The following is an 18,330-nucleotide window of genomic DNA, read 5'->3' on the forward strand; positions in this document are numbered from 1 at the left end:
TGCTACGTTTTGCACTAATGAATAGGACCCAAGTCTGGTCTGAGTTGGGTTCACCCTCTCTCTGGTTCTGTTTCTATTTTCCTCTGTTTTTTTTATAGGCCCTGATGTGTCTATCCACTGGGGTAACAGGCTCATTAACAGGGGTGTTGGCTAATTAGTCGTCTGCTTTTTATGGACCTCAGGCCTCGCCCTCACCAACCCCCACCACGTGTACACACACACACACACACACACACCTCCGCTTCCCAGAGGTTTGGCTTACGTCACACTACTGAGTCAGCAGCAATGGTAAACGTGTACACACACACACCTTCCTTCCTTCCTTGTTCGTCCATCATAGGTTGATGATGACCATGACACGATTCACTGGGATGAGTCTGGGGTACAGTGAGTGCGCAGATGGCTGATGGCACACTGGACATGATATCTTGGTAAGAGTCTCCTTGGGGACGGCTCTATTAATATTGTTGTGTCTCTTCACCATGGCATGTTTGGTCCTGCTGGTTTCAGAGGTGGTAGCGCCAATCCGGATGAGATTCCGCTAGGTGGGACGACCATGAATGAGGCTTTCCCATTACCTTGGATCGATGTTAAAGCTCTTAAGGGAGTCCTTCAGGATGTCTTTAAAGCGTTTCTTCGTTCCACCTTTTGCTCACTTCCCATTCTTCAACACTCCAAAGAAGATCTACTTAGGGAGACTGGTAGCAGGCATCCTGGTTACATGGCCCACCCATCTGAGCTGTACTTTCATAAGCAGTGTGGAAATGCTCATCATGTCGGTACGGCTGAGGAAGTCAGTGTCTGGGATTCTGTCCTGCCGCTTGATCCTCAGGAGCTTCCTCAAACAGTTCATGTGAAAGTGATTTAGTTTCATGGCATGGCGTTGATAGACTGTCCAGGTTTCGCAACCATAAGAAAGGGTCGGTAATATGGCTGCCTGGTAAACCTTCAGTTTGATGCCTGTCTTTTTCCACACCGAATCTCGCAGACAACCATAGGCTGCACTAGCCTTGGCAATCCTGATGTTTGTTTCATCTATGTGAACAGCACAGGACATTGTGCTACCAAGGTAGGTGAATTTGTCCACAGCTGACAGTTTTTTATATTTCACAGAGATGGTTGGGTCCACGTAAGGATTACCGGGGGCAGGTTGGTACATAACTTTGGTGTTCTTTGTACCGATTGTGAAGCCGAAGTTGTCACAGGCAGAGGAAATCAGGTCAGCATGCGAGCCAGCAGCTAGTGCACAGTTAACTGCAAACGAAGTCACGGACAGGCACCTCCTGTTTTTGTTTGCATCCCCCTCAGGTTGAACAGTCAAAGCGGTAGATGAAACAGAATACACACACACACACATCTGGGAGAATTATACTTTTGTATAAGTTCATTCTGCACTTCTTTGGGTGTGTGTGTCATTTTGACACAGACCCACATTGTCCACATGACGCACCAAAATATACAACACACATCTCAAATGCCTACTGTACTCAAGTGAGCCACACACATCCGATCTAGATTGTGTGTGTGCTCTATGTTATAGTGGGCTAGTGAACAGTTTAATTCTGTGTGTGTGTGTGTGTGTGTGTGTGTGTGTGTGTACAGTCCAGCACAGAGCAGTGTGTGGAACGGCATGTCGTGAGGAGTCTGGCTTGCAAGACATTTACATTTGAGTCATTTAGCAGTCGCTCTTATCCAGAGCGACTTACAGTTAGTGAGTGCATAAATGTTTCATACTGGCCCCCCGTGGGAATCAAACCCACAACCCTGGCGTTGCAAGCGCCATGCTCTACCAACTGAGCTACAGGAGACAGATGTAGGTAGTAATCAGCCGTCGTTGTTTCCTCATCAGCTCAAACGAGCCGTTACTGAGTGCTCATCAAACGACCTGCCTGCCTGCAGGCCTCGCCGTGTGTTTGTTTGTGTTTATGTGTGGGGGGGGGTTTAAGTGAATGAAATTATTCTCCTGCTCCTGATCAGTCTACTTAACATAATATTATCTACATTAATATCATGACATCCAAAATAGCATGTGGTTCTGCTCTCTGTGAATTCTCTACTCCTCAAAGACTTGAGAACTAGTAGAGGACTGATAGTTAAACAACTCTGAGGACTGGTACTGTGTGTGTGCCCAGATTTCTCTTCTCTCTCCCAGACCAAAACATAAGCAGCACCCTAAGGAATGTCAATGCCAGTCACTGACCTGCTCCACTTTGGCCACAGAGCCTCTATAGACTCAATGAGCACTCAGGCTGGAATTTGATCAAACATCACCCCTCGCACACACACACTTCGTATTCCAAAAAGTTAAAGTATACCTGTGAGGGGAGTCTACCTGGTAGTAGTTGTAGGTTTTTATACAGTACCCAAGACCAGTCTGAGATTTTGTTTGACCATGAGCAAAAAGGCTACTGGATCAATACTGCAATGCATGTTTCATTGAATTGAGCCATCACAGTTTTACTCCCCACTAGACCTAGAGAGGAGAGGGGGAGAGCGAGGGGGAGAAGAGGAAAGGGAGAGTTTGGAGGCCCATCTGAAAGTGATTTAGGCCCCTTTTGAGGGCTCAGAGGCAGTTTAGCATTTAGCCGTGGAGAATGTTTTGGTTGTTGTCACAGTGGCAAGGACACAGCCATTACGCTGTTCTGGGAGTTGACGAGCAGAGTGAGGCAAGATCTGCCTCTAACAGGTCTCTGCTGCATAAACACACTCATGTGCGAACACACACGTGCAAGTGCTAACACACGTGTATGAGCGTTAGGGCTGACCTCATTTAGTGGACAATTTTTCTAAATATGGTGCACAAGACACCTGTCTGATTCGCACCGGCCTCAGTGCAGTGGACTAATCCGTTGCGGAGGCCACTGGATGGCACAGTCAGTCACTCTAAGACATGTGATACTGAAATTGTATATGGTTATATTATGTCAAAATAATGGTGCAACTAATAAATCTAATATTATTTTATAACAAATGTGCTTCTCCCGTGTTGGATACGGTTGCTGTCCGCGGTTCTGAAACACAATCTTCATTGCGCCGTAGAATTGGAGCCTTTCCCTATGTTGCTTTGTGCATAATAACAAAGTTAACCAACATATTGGGATTGAGCTATTTCACAGATTCAGCTGTTTTTAATCTTTGCTATGGTGTAATAAAGGCGTTTACAATTTTTTTCTCGTTAGAACAGACTGGTATGACTTATTTATTTAGCATTTACACTGTTACAAACAGGCAGAAAAATATTGTAATCTAACAGCACCTGTTTTTTCACACATAAAATGTAGGCAGCTCTCGCTCCTATACCCTTTTTCTTGATGTCCTTGTTATTACAATTATTATTATGATCATCATTATAGTAGCTTTGTATAACCACCATCGAGCTGTAGGCCTAAGAGCGCGTCCTGTTTAGTCTTAATACCGAAACTTACTTGGGCCTATATTTCAACATAGGCTACTGTATCATTCATTCATTCATTTATTTGTTCATGCCATCACGCCTGAGTGGCGCAGTGGTCTAAGGCACTGCATCGCAGTGCTAACTGTGCCACTAGAGATCCTGGTTCGAATCCAGGCTCATGGGCGGCGCACAATTGGCCCAGCGTCGTCCAGGGTAGGGGAGGGAATGGCCGGCAGGGATGTAGCTCAGTTGATAGAGCATGGCGTTTGCAACGCCAGGGTTGTGGGTTCGATTCCCACGGGGGGCCAGTAAAAAAAACAACAACAAAAAAACAATGTATTCACTAACTGTAAGTCGCTCTGGATAAGAGCGTCTGCTAAATGACTAAAATGTAATGTAAATGTATTTGATGCTTTGAAGCATTTTATCAATCAAGCATTTTAGTTTTAAAATTAAATAACAAAGGGAGCTTTGAATAATTAGCCTAAACAATAAATAAACCGCAATTCACGAATGAATGCAACTGTTTTTAGTCTGCTTTAATAAAGGCTTTATATAGTGTTTGTTTGTTAGAACAGACTCTGGTACACTTATTTATTTAGTGTTTACACTGTTGTAAATAGTCCGAAAAAATAATTGTAATCTAACAGCAACTGTTTACCACACAATACTCACGCAACGCTTGCTCCTATACCCTCCTTTTTCTTGATCTCCAGTAGTTTCCACAACTAAGTCAAATGTCTTCCACAGATCTGAATTCCCCTTTCCCTCCTGAGCAACCAATAAACATTAGCCCGTTTCGAGTTTCTTTTTCACGTCCTCTGCATCCATTTTCCTGTCACGTGTTACTGTGTTCGGAGTTTGTTATAACCAATTTATTGATGTGATTATGATAGGCTATAGGTCAGGCCCTATTGGTCACATGCATATGATGCTTACATGTTTCACGTAAAGAGATCAAGGGTTGAGGGAATAGGGAATGTTTTTCGGTAACAGAACTTTTCAGTCAGAAACAAGTAAGGAACTAAATCGCTGAAATGGTGCTGCAGCTTCAGCACAGGCAGCACAATAAACACTTGCTGTGCTGTGGTGCCTTTTCGCTGTAGTAGGGAGCGAGACAACGTGTGCCAGTCACACAGGCACTTGCTGTCATTTTTTATTACACAATGTGACCATTGGGCTCTTTCTTGAGTCATTTCTGTGTCTTAATTATTTAATCAAACAGTGTGCTTAAAGCATCAGACTGTCACGGATTCTGCCGAGACTGCTCCTCCTCCTAGTTCGGGCAGGCTTCGGCGTTCGCCGTCCCCGGAGTACTAGCTGCCACCGTTGAATGTTTCTTGGTGTGATTGCTTTGGTCTGTCTTTTACACCTGTGTCCGTTTGTGTCTGATTACGTGTCCTATAAGTTCCCTGTTTTGCATTGGTTAGATTGTGTGTTGTTTTTCGCCTGTCCGTAGTGCTGCGTGTTTTTGTATCTGTTTATTTGTTTATTTGTTATACGCATAGTTTGCGTATTGCTCGCCTCTGTTTTGTTGAGGCCGTTTACTGTATCCTTGCCTGGTGGTTTTTCACAGTAAACTTTGTTGGACTAAGCTTCGGTGTCCTGCGCCTGACTTCCACACATCATACACCTCAGCCTTGACAGAACAACACACCCCAGTACCTCTCGCCGTGCCTCCACACTTTCCTTCCCCTTTAACACCAGTGGCCCCCGTAACCTGGCGGCCTCCTCTGCCAACCCGCTGGACCGCTCTATCGCGGCCTCCTGCTGCCCCGACGTCCACGTCGTGAGCCCCCCCCTAAAAAATGTCTGGGTGTCTCTCCTCCCCGTGGACCAGGCCTCCCTAGTTCTCGCCAGACTCTCACCCCACTGCAGAATCCGTGACAGTACCCCCCCCTTGTTCGGGCAGGCTTCGGCGTTCGCCGTCCCCGGAGTACTAGCTGCCACCGTTGAATGTTTCTTAGTGTGATTGCTTTGGTCTGTCTTTTACACCTGTGTCCGTTTGTGTCTGATTACGTGTCCTATAAGTTCCCTGTTTTGCATTGGTTAGATTGTGTGTTGTTTTTCGACTGTCCGTAGTGCTGCGTGTTTTTGTATCTGTTTCTAGTTGGTTTGTGTTAGACCGTGAACTGTCACGTTATCGGTTGTTTATTTTGTCGTATAATCGCTAAATAAAGAGTATGTTTGCCTGCAACGCTGCGCCTTGGTCCTCCTCTGTTCCCGACGATCGTGACACAGACAAGCTCAGTGCAAATGTAGTTAATTTTATTCAAACACATATATGGAAAATAAGTTTAAACATTTCGACCAATCGATTGGTCGAAAGAACAGGACGACTCTCGGTCGACCAAGATTTCCTTTAGTCGGGGACAGCCCTAAAGAGCATGCACACATACCAAGAGTAAATACACAAACTCAACCATTCACTGACAGACTTACTCAGAGTGGGTAAGAAAAAGTACTCACACATTCTCCCACACATATGGAGACTCACGCTCTCACTTCTTACTAATTTCTAAATGACACTGGGCTCTGACAAAGCCTCCAGTGTTTGCAGCGAGAGCCTGTGCCAAGAAAGTAACAGGCTGCACGCCTCCCGCTGCTCAGCTCAGAGGCCCCACTCAGCCTCTAGATGTGGTGCCAGCTAGAGGCCCCAGAGGTAGCTAGTACAGTCACCAACCAGACCCCCCAATTCCACCACTGCTCTCCCAGCTAAACACTCTCCATTTTACCCCAGCCTCCCTCTCTCCCACCTGCCAGTCATTCAAAGGCCTCAAAACTAATGTCTGCCCCATGCTAGTCCTCTCCCTCATTCTCATCTCAGCTCACCACACACACACACACACTAACCAGTCACTTTCTAGCCTACACAGTGAATGGATACCCCTCTCCCCATCTCAAATGCTCCGTTGTGTCACCCAGGTAATCAGCAAGTGTTTAGTAACAAAGCAGCCCAGAGCTGGAGCGACATAGCCTTTGTTTTTTGCCAGCTCCACTTAGAACAGCTCCACTGAGGGGGTACGGGAGGAATGTGGAGCCCAGTAGTGGTGGCCCGCTGGGTCTGGTAGCAACGGAGTGGCGGGGGCCCCCCTGGAGGCCCAAGTGTGGGTGGAGAGGATTGGTTTAATATTTAGACAGGTTTAATTGTGTCAGTTGGTGCTGGGCAGTGGCCAAGCTGCATTTTGGGGGTTTTCAGGAAGTTGGATGGTTGGATTAACATTGGCAGCTCTACCGGTGTTGCGATAACGAGTGGAGTCTTTGCCGGGCCTAACCGGGCCACGGGGACGGAGAGGGATCCTGTTTCAACTTGACTACACCCCCCCTTCCCAGGCTTAATATGCCCCCCAGCCCCACTAGCTGTATGAAGTCTGTGTGATATAAAGCAGTTGATTGAAAAACCCAGTGTGCAGATGGGTGAGAAATAAAATCTGTCATGTATTAAATGGGAGTTGTATTACACACACTCATCCAGGAGAAAGCTTGGCCACATTCCATCCCCTGCCTTGCGAGAAGAATTTTGCTCATGCAGGGTATTTTATTAAAAGGCCTCTCCCCTGTGTTTCTGTGGCTAGAACACACAGCCCCCCCAGCCTGATCCCTCTCCACATTTGGGAGCCATTAGCGGGTGGGGCTACTGTAGACCTCTGTGCATAATACACGTGTGGGGCCTGGGTAACAGCCTGGGCTCCAATGCACAGACACACACTGTGCGAGAACAGGCCTGCTAATGTCAAAGCATTAACAGAGGGGATTCATACGATTCGGTCACTTGATCAATTACAGTTTGTACATACGCTAAAGGCTAGAGCTGCCGCTTTCAAGGAGCGGGACACTAATCCAGACGCTTATAAGAAATCCCGCTATGCCCTCCGACGAACCATCAAACAAGCAAAGCGTCAATACAGGATTCTGATCGAATCCTACTCCAAATCCTCACTGTGTCAGGGCTTGCAAACTATCACAGATTACAAAGGGAAACCCAGCCGAGAGCTGCCCAGTGACGCAAGCCTACCAGACGAGCTGAGCTAAATGCCTTCTATGCTCGCTTCGAGGCAAGCAACACTGAACCATGCATGAGAGCACCAACTCTTCCAGACGACTGTGTGATCACGCTCTCCGTAGCCGATGGGAGTAAGACCTTTAAACAGGTTAAGATTCACAAGGCGGATTACCAGGTTGCGTACTCAGAACATTCACTGACCAGCTATCAAGTGTCTTCACTGACATTTCAACCTCTCCCTGACCCAGTCTGTAATACCTACATGTTTCAAGCAGACCACCATAGTCCTTGTGCCCAAGTACGCCAAGGTAACCTGTCTAAATGACTACCACCCCGTAGCTCTCACATCTGTAGCCATGAAATGCTTTGAAAGGCTGGTCATGGCTCACATCAACACCATCTGCCCAAATAGATCCACAGATGACGCAATCTCTATTGCACTCCACACTGCCCTTTCCCACCTGGACAAAAGGAACGCCTAGGTGAGAATGCTGTTCATAGACTGCAGCTCAGCGATCAACACCATAGTGCCCTCCAAGCTCATCACTAAGCTAATGTCCCTGGGACTGAACACCTCCCTCTGCAACTGGATCCTGGACTTCCTGTCGGGCCGCCCCCAGGTGGTGAGGGTAGGCAACAACACATCCGCCACGCTGACCCTCAACATGGGGGGGCCGCTGAGGCGTGCGTGCTTAGTCCCCTTCTGTACTCCCTGTTCACCCACGACTGCGTGGCCGCTCACGACTCCAACACCATCATCATGTTTATATTCATATTACTGCATCATATTACTGCAACTCGCTGTTGGCTGGGCTCCCTGCCTGTGCCATTAAACCCCTACAACTCATCCAGAATGCCGCAGCCCGTCTGGTGTTCAACCTTCCCAAGTTCTCTCACGTCACCCCCCTCCTCCGCACACTCCACTGGCTTCCAGTTGAAGCTCGCATCCGTTACAAGACCATGGTGCTTGCCTATGGAGCAGTGAGGGGAACGGCACCTCCGTACCTTCAGGCTCTCATCAGTCCCTACACCCAAACGAGGGCATTGCGTTCATCCACCTCTGGCCTGCTGGCTCCCCTTCCTCTGCGGAAGCATAGTTCCCGCTCAGCCCAGTCAAAACTGTTCGCTGCTCTGGCACCCCAATGGTGGAACAAGCTCCCTCACGACGCCAGGACAGCGGAGTCACTCACCACCTTCCGGAGACATTTGAAATGAAACCCACCTCTTTAAGGAATACCTGGGATAGGATAAAGTAATCCTTCTAACCACCCCCCAAAAAAAAAAAAAAAGTTGTAAAGTGGTTATCCCACTGGCTATAGGGTGAATGCACCAATTTGTAAGTCGCTCTGGATAAGAGCGTCTGCTAAATGACGTAAATGTAAATGTAAAAATGTAAATGTTTGCCGATGACAGGACAGTGGTAGGCCTGATCACCAACAACGATGAGACCGCCTATAGGGAGGAGGTCAGAGACCTGGCAGTGATGTGCCAGGACAACGTTCTCTCCCTCAAAGTGGGCAAGACAAAGGAGCTTATCGTGGACTACAGGAAACGGAGGGCCGAACACGCCCCCATTCACATCGACAGGGCTGTAGTGTAGAGGGTCGAGAGCTTCAAGTTCCTCGGTGTCCACATTTCTAAGGACCTATCATGGACGAAACACACCAACACCGTCACCAAGAGGGCACGACAACACCTCTTCCCATTCAGGAGGCTGAAAAATGTTGTCATGGGCCCTCAGATCCTCAAAAAGTTATACACCTGCACAATTGAGAGCATCTTGACTGACTGCATCACCGCTTGGTATGGCAACTGCTCGTCATCCGACCGCAAGGCGCTACAGAGGGTAGTGCGTACAGCCCAGTACATCACTGGGGTCAAACTCCCTGCCATCCAGGACCAGGCGGTGTCAGAGAAAGGACCTAAAAAATTTTGGAACACTCCAGCCACCCAAGTCATACTGTTCTCTCTGCTACCGCACGGCAAACGGTACCGGAGCGCCAAGTCTGAGACCAAAAGGCTCCTAAACAGATTCTACCTCCAAGCCAGAAGACTGCTAAATAGTTAAAGAACTCAGTTGGAAACCCATCAGGCCCTGGAGCTTTGCTGCTCTGCATTGACTTGATAGACTGAATAACTTCTTCAAGGTTGAGAGGAGAATCAAGGTCATCTGCAGTTTCAGCCTCAACTGTGAGAGTCTCCAGTTCACCCCAAAATGTTGTCATATTGGCAGTATCTGATGGAAATTTAGACGTATACAGAGAGGAATAGAAATATTTGAAGGTGTCATTGATCCCTGTAGTGTCAGATATCAAGCTATGAGATTCATCTTTAATTTGGGGAATCAGACAGGTAGCAGCGCTGCGTTTTAATTGGAGTGCGAGCAGACGACTTGCCCTGTCGCCATGTTCATAGTAGATACCAAGTGAATGCAATAGTAACCGTTCTGCATCTGTAGTGGACAAGAGATTGAATTCAGATTGTAAATTCAAGCATTGCTTATATAGCTCTGTAGATGGCGTCAAGGCATATTGATGGTCTAAGTCAAGGATGGCTTAAGAGTTCTTCTTGTTTAGCTTTCCGAGTTTTGTTTAAATGAGTAGAATAATAAATAATTTATCCTCTAAGATAGGCCTTAAGTGATTCCCATAAGAGAGAATGTGAAGTTGAGCTTATCTGATTTGAAAAAAGAAAATTATCAATAGAAGTGGAGATAATGTTACAGAAGTCTGCATCAGACAGGAGAAAATAATTGAATCTCCAGAGAGGAGTACGAGTTTGTCCTGATAGGACTATGTCAAGGGCTAAAGGTCTGTGGTCAGAAATTACAATGGGTAAATATTCAGAAGAGGTGACATTTGGAAGTAACTTATGATCAATAAAGAAATAGTCAATATGAGAAAAGAATGGTGTACATGTGAAAAGAAAGAATACTCTCTTGCCTGGGGATTCTGAAATCTGTACACCCATTCTGAACCATAAAATCTGAGAAGGACTTTGACATAGCAGAAGGAGACATAGTTCTCGGGTTGGAGCAGTCTAAAGCCGGGCTAATAACACAATTCAGATCCCCAACAAATATCAAAAGATGGGTGTTCAGAGAAGGGATTTTCCCCAGCAACCCATTTGGAAATTCAACATCATCAAAATTGGGAGCATATACATTGACCAATACTACAGGTGTGTGCCAAATGGTGCCAGTTATGATTAAATATCTCCCATTATGTATTATTTTACTAAACAAAATTGCTTTGGAGTTAAAGTCTGAATGTGTAAATGGATCTCTTGTAAAAATACCACATCTTCTTTCAGCTTTTTCAAATGGGAGAAGACCCCAGACCTCTTGACAGGATTATTCATTGTTTTAGTATTCCAAGACAAAAACCTTATAGGATTAGGCCTACCTATTCCAATATTACTATTATTAGTGTTGTTAGCCATCTAAAGTATTGAAAGGAAAAAGGTGTGAAAGACCAAGCATTTGCAAAGATAACAGAGAAAAATGATGAAAAAAGCACATTTAAAAAACGAACAACAAAAAAAACAAATAGGACCAAAAAGGGTCACTCCCCCTCCTACCCAAACCCAAAGTCTCCTTCCCCAACGAATGGAGACAGCAGGTTGAAGTATGTGCAGCTTCGGTGCATATAAACAGAGAACCTTCCTATCCTAACACGGAGAGGCTCCATAGCACGAGTAATGAAATACATTTGAAAAGGCATTCACAAAACGGTAAAGTAGGTTCACAGATAACCAAAACAAAGACAGAAAACCCCATAACAGTAAAAAGGAACTGTCCTGACTCAGGGAGTCTTCAATCAGTGCAACACGAACAATGTGTCAAGGATGGCCAAATAAGTGTCCAACAGTATGTTACCCTGTTACAAAAAATAAGATGCTGAGTGCCTGTACATGTACGAATGATCAATAGGGCACAATAATGTGGTGAAAAGTCCTTCAGTAAGTATCTAGACGAAAAAAGGAAAGCTGTGCAAAAGCTTGGAATTGTAGCCATGCATTACTATGCTAGCCATCTAGCCAAATAAAAAGGACTTCCCAAACGTGTAGCTTAAATAACAACCACACAAGACAGTATTAGTCATTTTTATCAGAGTTCAATAGTGTTTCTGCAGAGTAGAAAAGGAATGGCAAAAGGGGGGAAAAAGGCCCTGCCGTAAAAATCTAAACATACCTTCGACTTGGACGGTAGGCTAGGCTATGCTTGCTACCTGGCAAAAGAGTAGTTCATAGATCCAAGATACGGCTCAGAAGGGACTGTCGAACCAACACTGGGCGTCCTCGTGGGAGTCTAACTGTAGCTCCCCCCGGCATGTTCAACGTGGAGACAAGCAGGGAAGCGGAGTGAGAATTTCATTTTCTTCTCATGAAGGTCGCGTTTCACATCGAGGAATTTAGCTATTTTCTTGGCGACACTCGAGCTGAGGTCAGAAAAGATGAACACCTTGCGTCCGCCGAAGTGTAGCTGGTCTCTGCCCTGTCTCTGGAGGATGCGCTCCTTGTCACGGTAGTAGTGAAAACGGACGATAAACACTCTAGGCTTGGAGTTGTCGTCTCCGCCCGCTGGGGAGGGGCCAATGCGGTGGGCTCTGTCCAGCTTCGGGGGTGATGGAACGATGGCCGGACCCAGCACCTCCGCAAAGAAGTCTGACATGAACTTAACTGAGTCCCCTCCAAGTTTCTCTGGTATACCAACAACCTGAAGATTGCAACGGCGAGAACAGGATTCCAGGTCATCGGTCTTGTCATTCAGCTATTGGATTTCGGAGCTCAGACGGCCGACCGTTTTCTCAAGGGCTACTATGCGTACACTGTAGTCACATGGGTCATGTTCAAAGCCATCAAGTCGGCGGCCTTGTTCATCCGCAGCGGCTCGGACACTATCCAGGATGGCGGAGAAGGGGGCCATGGTAGCTGTAATTTCCGAGACCAGAACCGTACGGAGGTTCTGAAGATCTGTGGGGAGTGTGACCGCATGAGACTCTGTAAAGGTTGGACTGGAGTCGGCGCCATTAGCATTCACATTTGCCATCGCGGTTGAAACGTTAGTTACAGGTCTTCTGCTCCTCAGGTCGTATGACATTTGAATCAGAAAGGTAACTTACGAACTCATCAATCAAATCTGATATGTAAGAAAGTGGAATACAAAGTACAAATAATAAAGCTTTAATGTAACAATGTGGAAAAAAGGAAACGGTCTGAATACTTTCCGAATGTACTGTAACTTGTCACTTTACCCCTACCTACTTGTACATATCTACATCAATTTTCTCGTACGCTGCACATCGACTCAGTACTGGTACCCCATGTACAGTACCAGTCAAAAGTTAGGACACACCTACTCATTCCAGTTTTTTTTTTTTTTTTTTACTATTTTCTACATTGTAGAATAATAGTGAAGACATCAAAACTATGAAATAACACATATGTAATCATAATCAAAAATGTTCATGGTAGGTTTATTTGAACAGTGAGAGACAGAATAACAACAAAAAAATCCAAAAAAACGCATGTCAAAAATGTTATGAATTGATTAGCATTTTAATGAGGGAAATAAGTATTTGACCACTCTGCAAAACATGACTTAGTACTTGGTGGCAAAACCCTTGTTGGCAATCACAGAGGTCAGACGTTTCTTGTAGTTGGCCACCAGGTTTGCACAAATATCAGGAGGGATTTTGTCCCACTCCTCTTTGCAGATCTTCTCCAAGTCATTAAGGTTTCGAGGCTGACGTTTGGCAACTCGAACCTTCAGCTACCTCCACAGAATTTCTATGGGATTAAGGTCTGGAGACTGGCTAGGCCACTCCAGGACCTTAATGTGCTTCTTCTTGAGCCACTCCTTTGTTGCCTTGGCCATGTGTTTTGGGTCATTGTCATGCTGGAATACCCATTTACAACCCATTTTCAATGCCCTGGCTGAGGGAAGGAGGTTCTCATCCAAGATTTGACGGTACATGGCCCCGTCCATCGTCCCTTTGATGCGGTGAAGTTGTCCTGTCCCCTTAGCAGAAAAACACCCCCAAAGCATAATGTTTCCACCTCCATGTTTGATGGTGGGGATGGTGTTCTTGGGGTCATAGGCAGCATTCCTCCTCCTCCAAACATGGCGATTTGAGTTGATGCCAAAGAGCTCAATTTTGGTCTCATCTGACCACAACACTTTCACCCAGTTCTCCTCTGAATCATTCAGATGTTCATTGGCAAACTTCAGACGGGCCTGTATATGTGCTTAGTTGAGCAGGGGGACCTTGCGGGCGGTACAGGATTTCAGTGCTTCACGGCGTAGTGTGTTACCAATTGTTTTCTAGGTGACTATGGTCCCAGCTGCCTTGAGCGCATTGACAAGATCCTCCCGTGTAGTTCTGGGCTGATTCCTCACCGTTCTCATGATCATTGCAACTCCACGAGGTGAGATCTTGCATGGAGCCCCAGGCCGAGGGAGATTGACAGTTATTTTGTGTTTCTTCCATTTGCGAATAATCGCACCAACTGTTGTCACCTTCTCACCAAGCTGCTTGGCGATGGTCTTGTAGCCCATTCCAGCCTTGTGTAGGTCTACAATCTTGTCCCTGACATCCTTGGAGAGCTCTTTGGTCTTGGCCATGGTGGAGAGTTTGGAATCTGATTGATTGCTTCTGTGGACAGGTGTCTTTTAGAAATTCCACAAATGAACTTTTAAGAAGGCACACCTGTTTAATTGAAATGCGTTCTAGGTGACTATCTCATGAAGCTGGTTGAGAGAATGCCAAGAGTGTGAAAAGCTGTCATCAATCCAAAGGGTGGCTATTTGTAACACTTTTTTGGTTACTACATGATTCCATGTGTTATTTCATAGTTTTGATGTCTTCACTATTATTCTACAATGTAAAAAACAGTCAAGAAAAACCCTTGAATAAGTAGGTGTGTCCAAATTTTTGACTGGTATTGTATATAGCCAAGCTATCATTGTTCATTGTGTATTTATTCCTCGTGTTACCATTCTTTTTTATTGATTTAACAATTCTGAAATCTTGGGAAGGGCCCGTAAGTAAGCATTTCACTGTTAGTTTACACCTGTTGTTTACGAAGCATGTGACAATATTTGATTTGATATATAACCTCCATCCCCCCCCTTTCTGTCTCCCTACATCCATCCCCCTCTCTCTCCCACCGACCAGGCGGCGATGCCTCCGGACGGTCCCGAGGTGGGCTACGGTTCCTTCCACCAGCAGTACTGGCTGGACGGCCGAATTGTGGCGGTTGGGGTGGTGGACATCCTGCCCACCTGCGTGTCCTCCGTCTACCTGTACTACCACCCCGACTTCGCCTCTCTATCGCTGGGCTCCTACTCTGCACTCAGGTCAGCACATCTCAAATCAAATCAAATCAAATCAAATGTTATTGGTCACATGCGCCGAATACAACAGGTGCAGACATTGCAGTGAAATGCTTACTTACAGCCCTTAACCAACAGTGCATTTATTTTAAACAAAAAAAGTAAGAATAAACAACAACAAAAAAAGTGTTGAGAAAAAAAGAGCAGAAGTAAAATAAAGTGACAGTAGGGAGGCTATATATACAGTAAAATAAAGTGACAGTAGGGAGGCTATATATACAGGGAGGTACCGTTGCAGAGTCAATGTGCGGGGGCACCGGCTAGTTGAGGTAGTTGAGGGAATATGTACATGTGGGTAGAGTTAAAGTGACTATGCATAAATACTTAACAGAGTAGCAGCAGCGTAAAAAGGATGGGGTGGGGGGGCAGTGCAAATAGTCCGGGTAGCCATGATTAGCTGTTCAGGAGTCTTATGGCTTGGGGGTAGAAGCTGTCGAGAAGTCTTTTGGACCTAGACTTGGCACTCCGGTACCGCTTGCCGTGCGGTAGCAGAGAGAACAGTCTATGACTAGGGTGGCTGGAGTCTTTGACAATTTTGAGGGCCTTCCTCTGACACCGCCTGGTATAGAGGTCCTGGATGGCAGGGAGCTTTGCCCCAGTGATGTACTGGGCCGTACGCACTACCCTCTGTAGTGCCTTGCGGTCAGAGGCCAAGCAGTTGCCATACCAGGCGGTGATGCAACCAGTCAGGATGCTCTCGATGGTGCAGCTGTAGAAATTTTTTGAGGATCTGAGGACCCATGCCAAATCTTTTTAGTCTCCTGAGGGGGAATAGGCTTTGTCGTGCCCTCTTCACGACTGTCTTGGTGTGTTTGGACCATGATAGTTCGTTGGTGATGTGGACACCAAGGAACTTGAAGCTCTCAACCTGTTCCACTACAGCCCCGTCGATGAGAATGGGGGCGTGCTCAGTCCTCTTTTTTTTCCTGTAGTCCACAATCATCTCCTTTTTCTTGGTCACGTTGAGGGAGAGGTTGTTGTCCTGGCACCACACGGCCAGATCTCTGACCTCCTCCCTATAGGCTGTCTCATCGTTGTCGGTGATCAGGCCTACCACTGTTGTGTCGTCGGCAAACTTAATGATGGTGTTGGAGTAGTGCCTGGCCATGCAGTCATGGGTGAACAGAGAGTACAGGAGGGGACTGAGCACGCACCCCTGAGGGGCCCCCGTGTTGAGGATCAGTGTGGCAGATGTGTTGTTACCTACCCTTACCACCTGGGGGCGGCCCGTCAGGAAGTCCAGGATCCAGTTGCAGAGGGAGGTGTTTAGTCCCAGGATCCTTAGCTTAGTGATGAGCTTAGAGGGCACTATGGTGTTGAATGCTGAGCTGTAGTCAATGAATAGCATTCTCACGTAGGTGTTCCTCTTGTCCAGGTGGGAAAGGGCAGTGTGGAGTGCGATAGAGATTGCATCATCTGTGGATCTGTTGGGGCGGTATGCAAATTGGAGTGGGTCTAGGGTTTCTGGGATTATGCTGTTGATGTGAGCCATGACCAGTCTTTCAAAGCACTTCATGGCTACAGACGTCAGTGCTACGGGTCGGTAGTCATTTAGGCAGGTTATCTTAGAGTTCTTGGGCACGGGGACTATGGTGGTCTGCTTGAAACATGTTGGTATTACAGACTCAGTCAGGGACATGTTGAAAATGTCAGTGAAGACACTTGCCAGTTGGTCAGCACATGCTCGGAGTACACGTCCTGGTAATCCGTCTGGCCCTGCGGCCTTGTGAATGTTGACCTGCTTAAAAGTCTTACTCACATCGGCCACGGAGAGCGTGATCACACAGTCATCCGGAACAGCTGGTGCTCTCATGCATGCCTCAGTGTTGCTTGCCTCGAAGCGAGCATAGAAGTGGTTTAGCTCGTCTGGTAGGCTTGTGTCACTGGGCAGCTCGCGGCTGTGCTTCCCTTTGTAGTCTGTAATAGTTTTCAAGCCCTGCCACATCCGACGAGCATCAGAGCCAGTGTAGTATGATTCAATCTTAGACCTGTATTGACTCTTTGCCTGTTTGATGGTTCGTCGGAGGTCATAGCGGGATTTCTTATAAGCGTCCGGGTTAGAGTCCCGTTCTTGAAAGCGGCAGCTCTACCCTTTAGCTCAGTGCGGATGTTTCCTGTAATCCATGGCTTCTGGTTGGGGTATGTACGTACGGTCACTGTGGGGGACGACATCATCGATGCACTTATTGATGAAGCCAGTGACTGATGTGGTGTACTCCTCAATGCTGTCTGAAGAATCCCGGAACATGTTCCAGTCTGTGCTAGCAAAACAGTCCTGTAGCTTAGCATCTGCGTCATCTGACCACTTTTTTATTAACCGAATCACTGGTGCTTCCTGCTTCAGTTTTTGCTTATAAGCAGGAATCAGGAGGATAGAGTTATGGTCAGATTTGCCAAATGGAGGGCGAGGGAGAGCTTTGTATGCGTCTCTGTGTGTGGAGTAAAGGTGGTCTAGAGTTTTTTTTTCCCTCTGGTTGCACATTTAACATGCTGGTAGAAATTAGGTAGAACGGATTTAAGTTTCCCTGCATTAAAGTCCCCGGCCACTAGGAGCGCTGCATCTGGATGAGCGTTTTCCTGTTGATTAATGGCCTTGTACAACTCATTCAGTGCAATCTTAATGCCAGCATTGGTTTGTGGTGGTAAATAGACAGCTATGAAAAATATAGATGAAAACTCTCTTGGTAAATAGTGTGGTCTACAGCTTATCATAAGATACTCTACCTCAGGCGAGCAAAACCTCGAGACTTCCTTAGTATTTGATTTTGTGCACCAGCTGTTGTTTACAAATATACAGAGACCGCCACCCCTTGTCTTACCAGAGTCAGACGTTCTGTCCTGCCGATGTAGCGTATAGCCTGCTAGCTGAATGTTATCATTGTTGTCGTTCAGCCACGACTCCGTGAAACATAAGATATTACAGTTTTTAATGTCCCGTTGGTAGGATAACCGTGATCTTAAATCGTCCATTTTATTCTCAAAAGCTTGAACGTTGGCTAATAGGATTGATGGGAGAGGCAGTTTACTCGCTCGCCATCGGATCCTTACAAGGCACCCGGATCTGCGTCCGCGATATCTCCGTCTCTTCCTCACACGAATGACGGGGATCTGGGCCTTGTCGGGTGTCTGTAGGATATCCATCGCGACCGCCTCGTTGAAGAAAAAATCTTTGTCCAATGCGAGGTGAGTAATCGCTGTCCTGATATCCAGAAGCTCTTTTTGGTTATAAGAGACGATGGCAGAAACATTATGTACAAAATAAATTACAAATAACGCGGAAAAACACACATAATAGTACAATTGGTTAGAGGGCTGTAAAACGGCAGCCATCTTCTCCGGCGCTGTTCTTCTTGTTTATCTGGCAGTGTTTCCATTGCTGTTTTCTTTATTTTCCCCCAGCTCTCTCTCTTCCCTTTCTGCCTGATTTGTCTTTTTTCTGCTAACTAAATACAAATTTGAAATATCATATTTACATAAGTAATCAGACCTTTTACTCAGTACTTTGTTGAAGCACATTTGGCAGCGATTACAGCCTCC

The 18,330-nt window shown here is 46.3% G+C and overlaps 1 protein-coding gene across 1 annotated transcript in view; it reads left to right on the forward strand.

The window, feature by feature from the left end:
- The window catches only part of LOC121568044 (arginyl-tRNA--protein transferase 1), a 177,054-nt gene that overhangs the window by 87,024 nt on the left and 71,700 nt on the right, over positions 1-18,330 (forward strand). The window contains exon 9 of the mRNA XM_041878610.2: positions 14,576-14,757. Within this exon, the coding sequence (XP_041734544.2) occupies positions 14,576-14,757 (182 nt within the window). The remainder of the gene's footprint in view (positions 1-14,575; positions 14,758-18,330) is intronic.

This window comes from Coregonus clupeaformis, chromosome 1 (assembly GCF_020615455.1).
Source record: "Coregonus clupeaformis isolate EN_2021a chromosome 1, ASM2061545v1, whole genome shotgun sequence".
Taxonomy (NCBI): domain Eukaryota; kingdom Metazoa; phylum Chordata; class Actinopteri; order Salmoniformes; family Salmonidae; genus Coregonus; species Coregonus clupeaformis.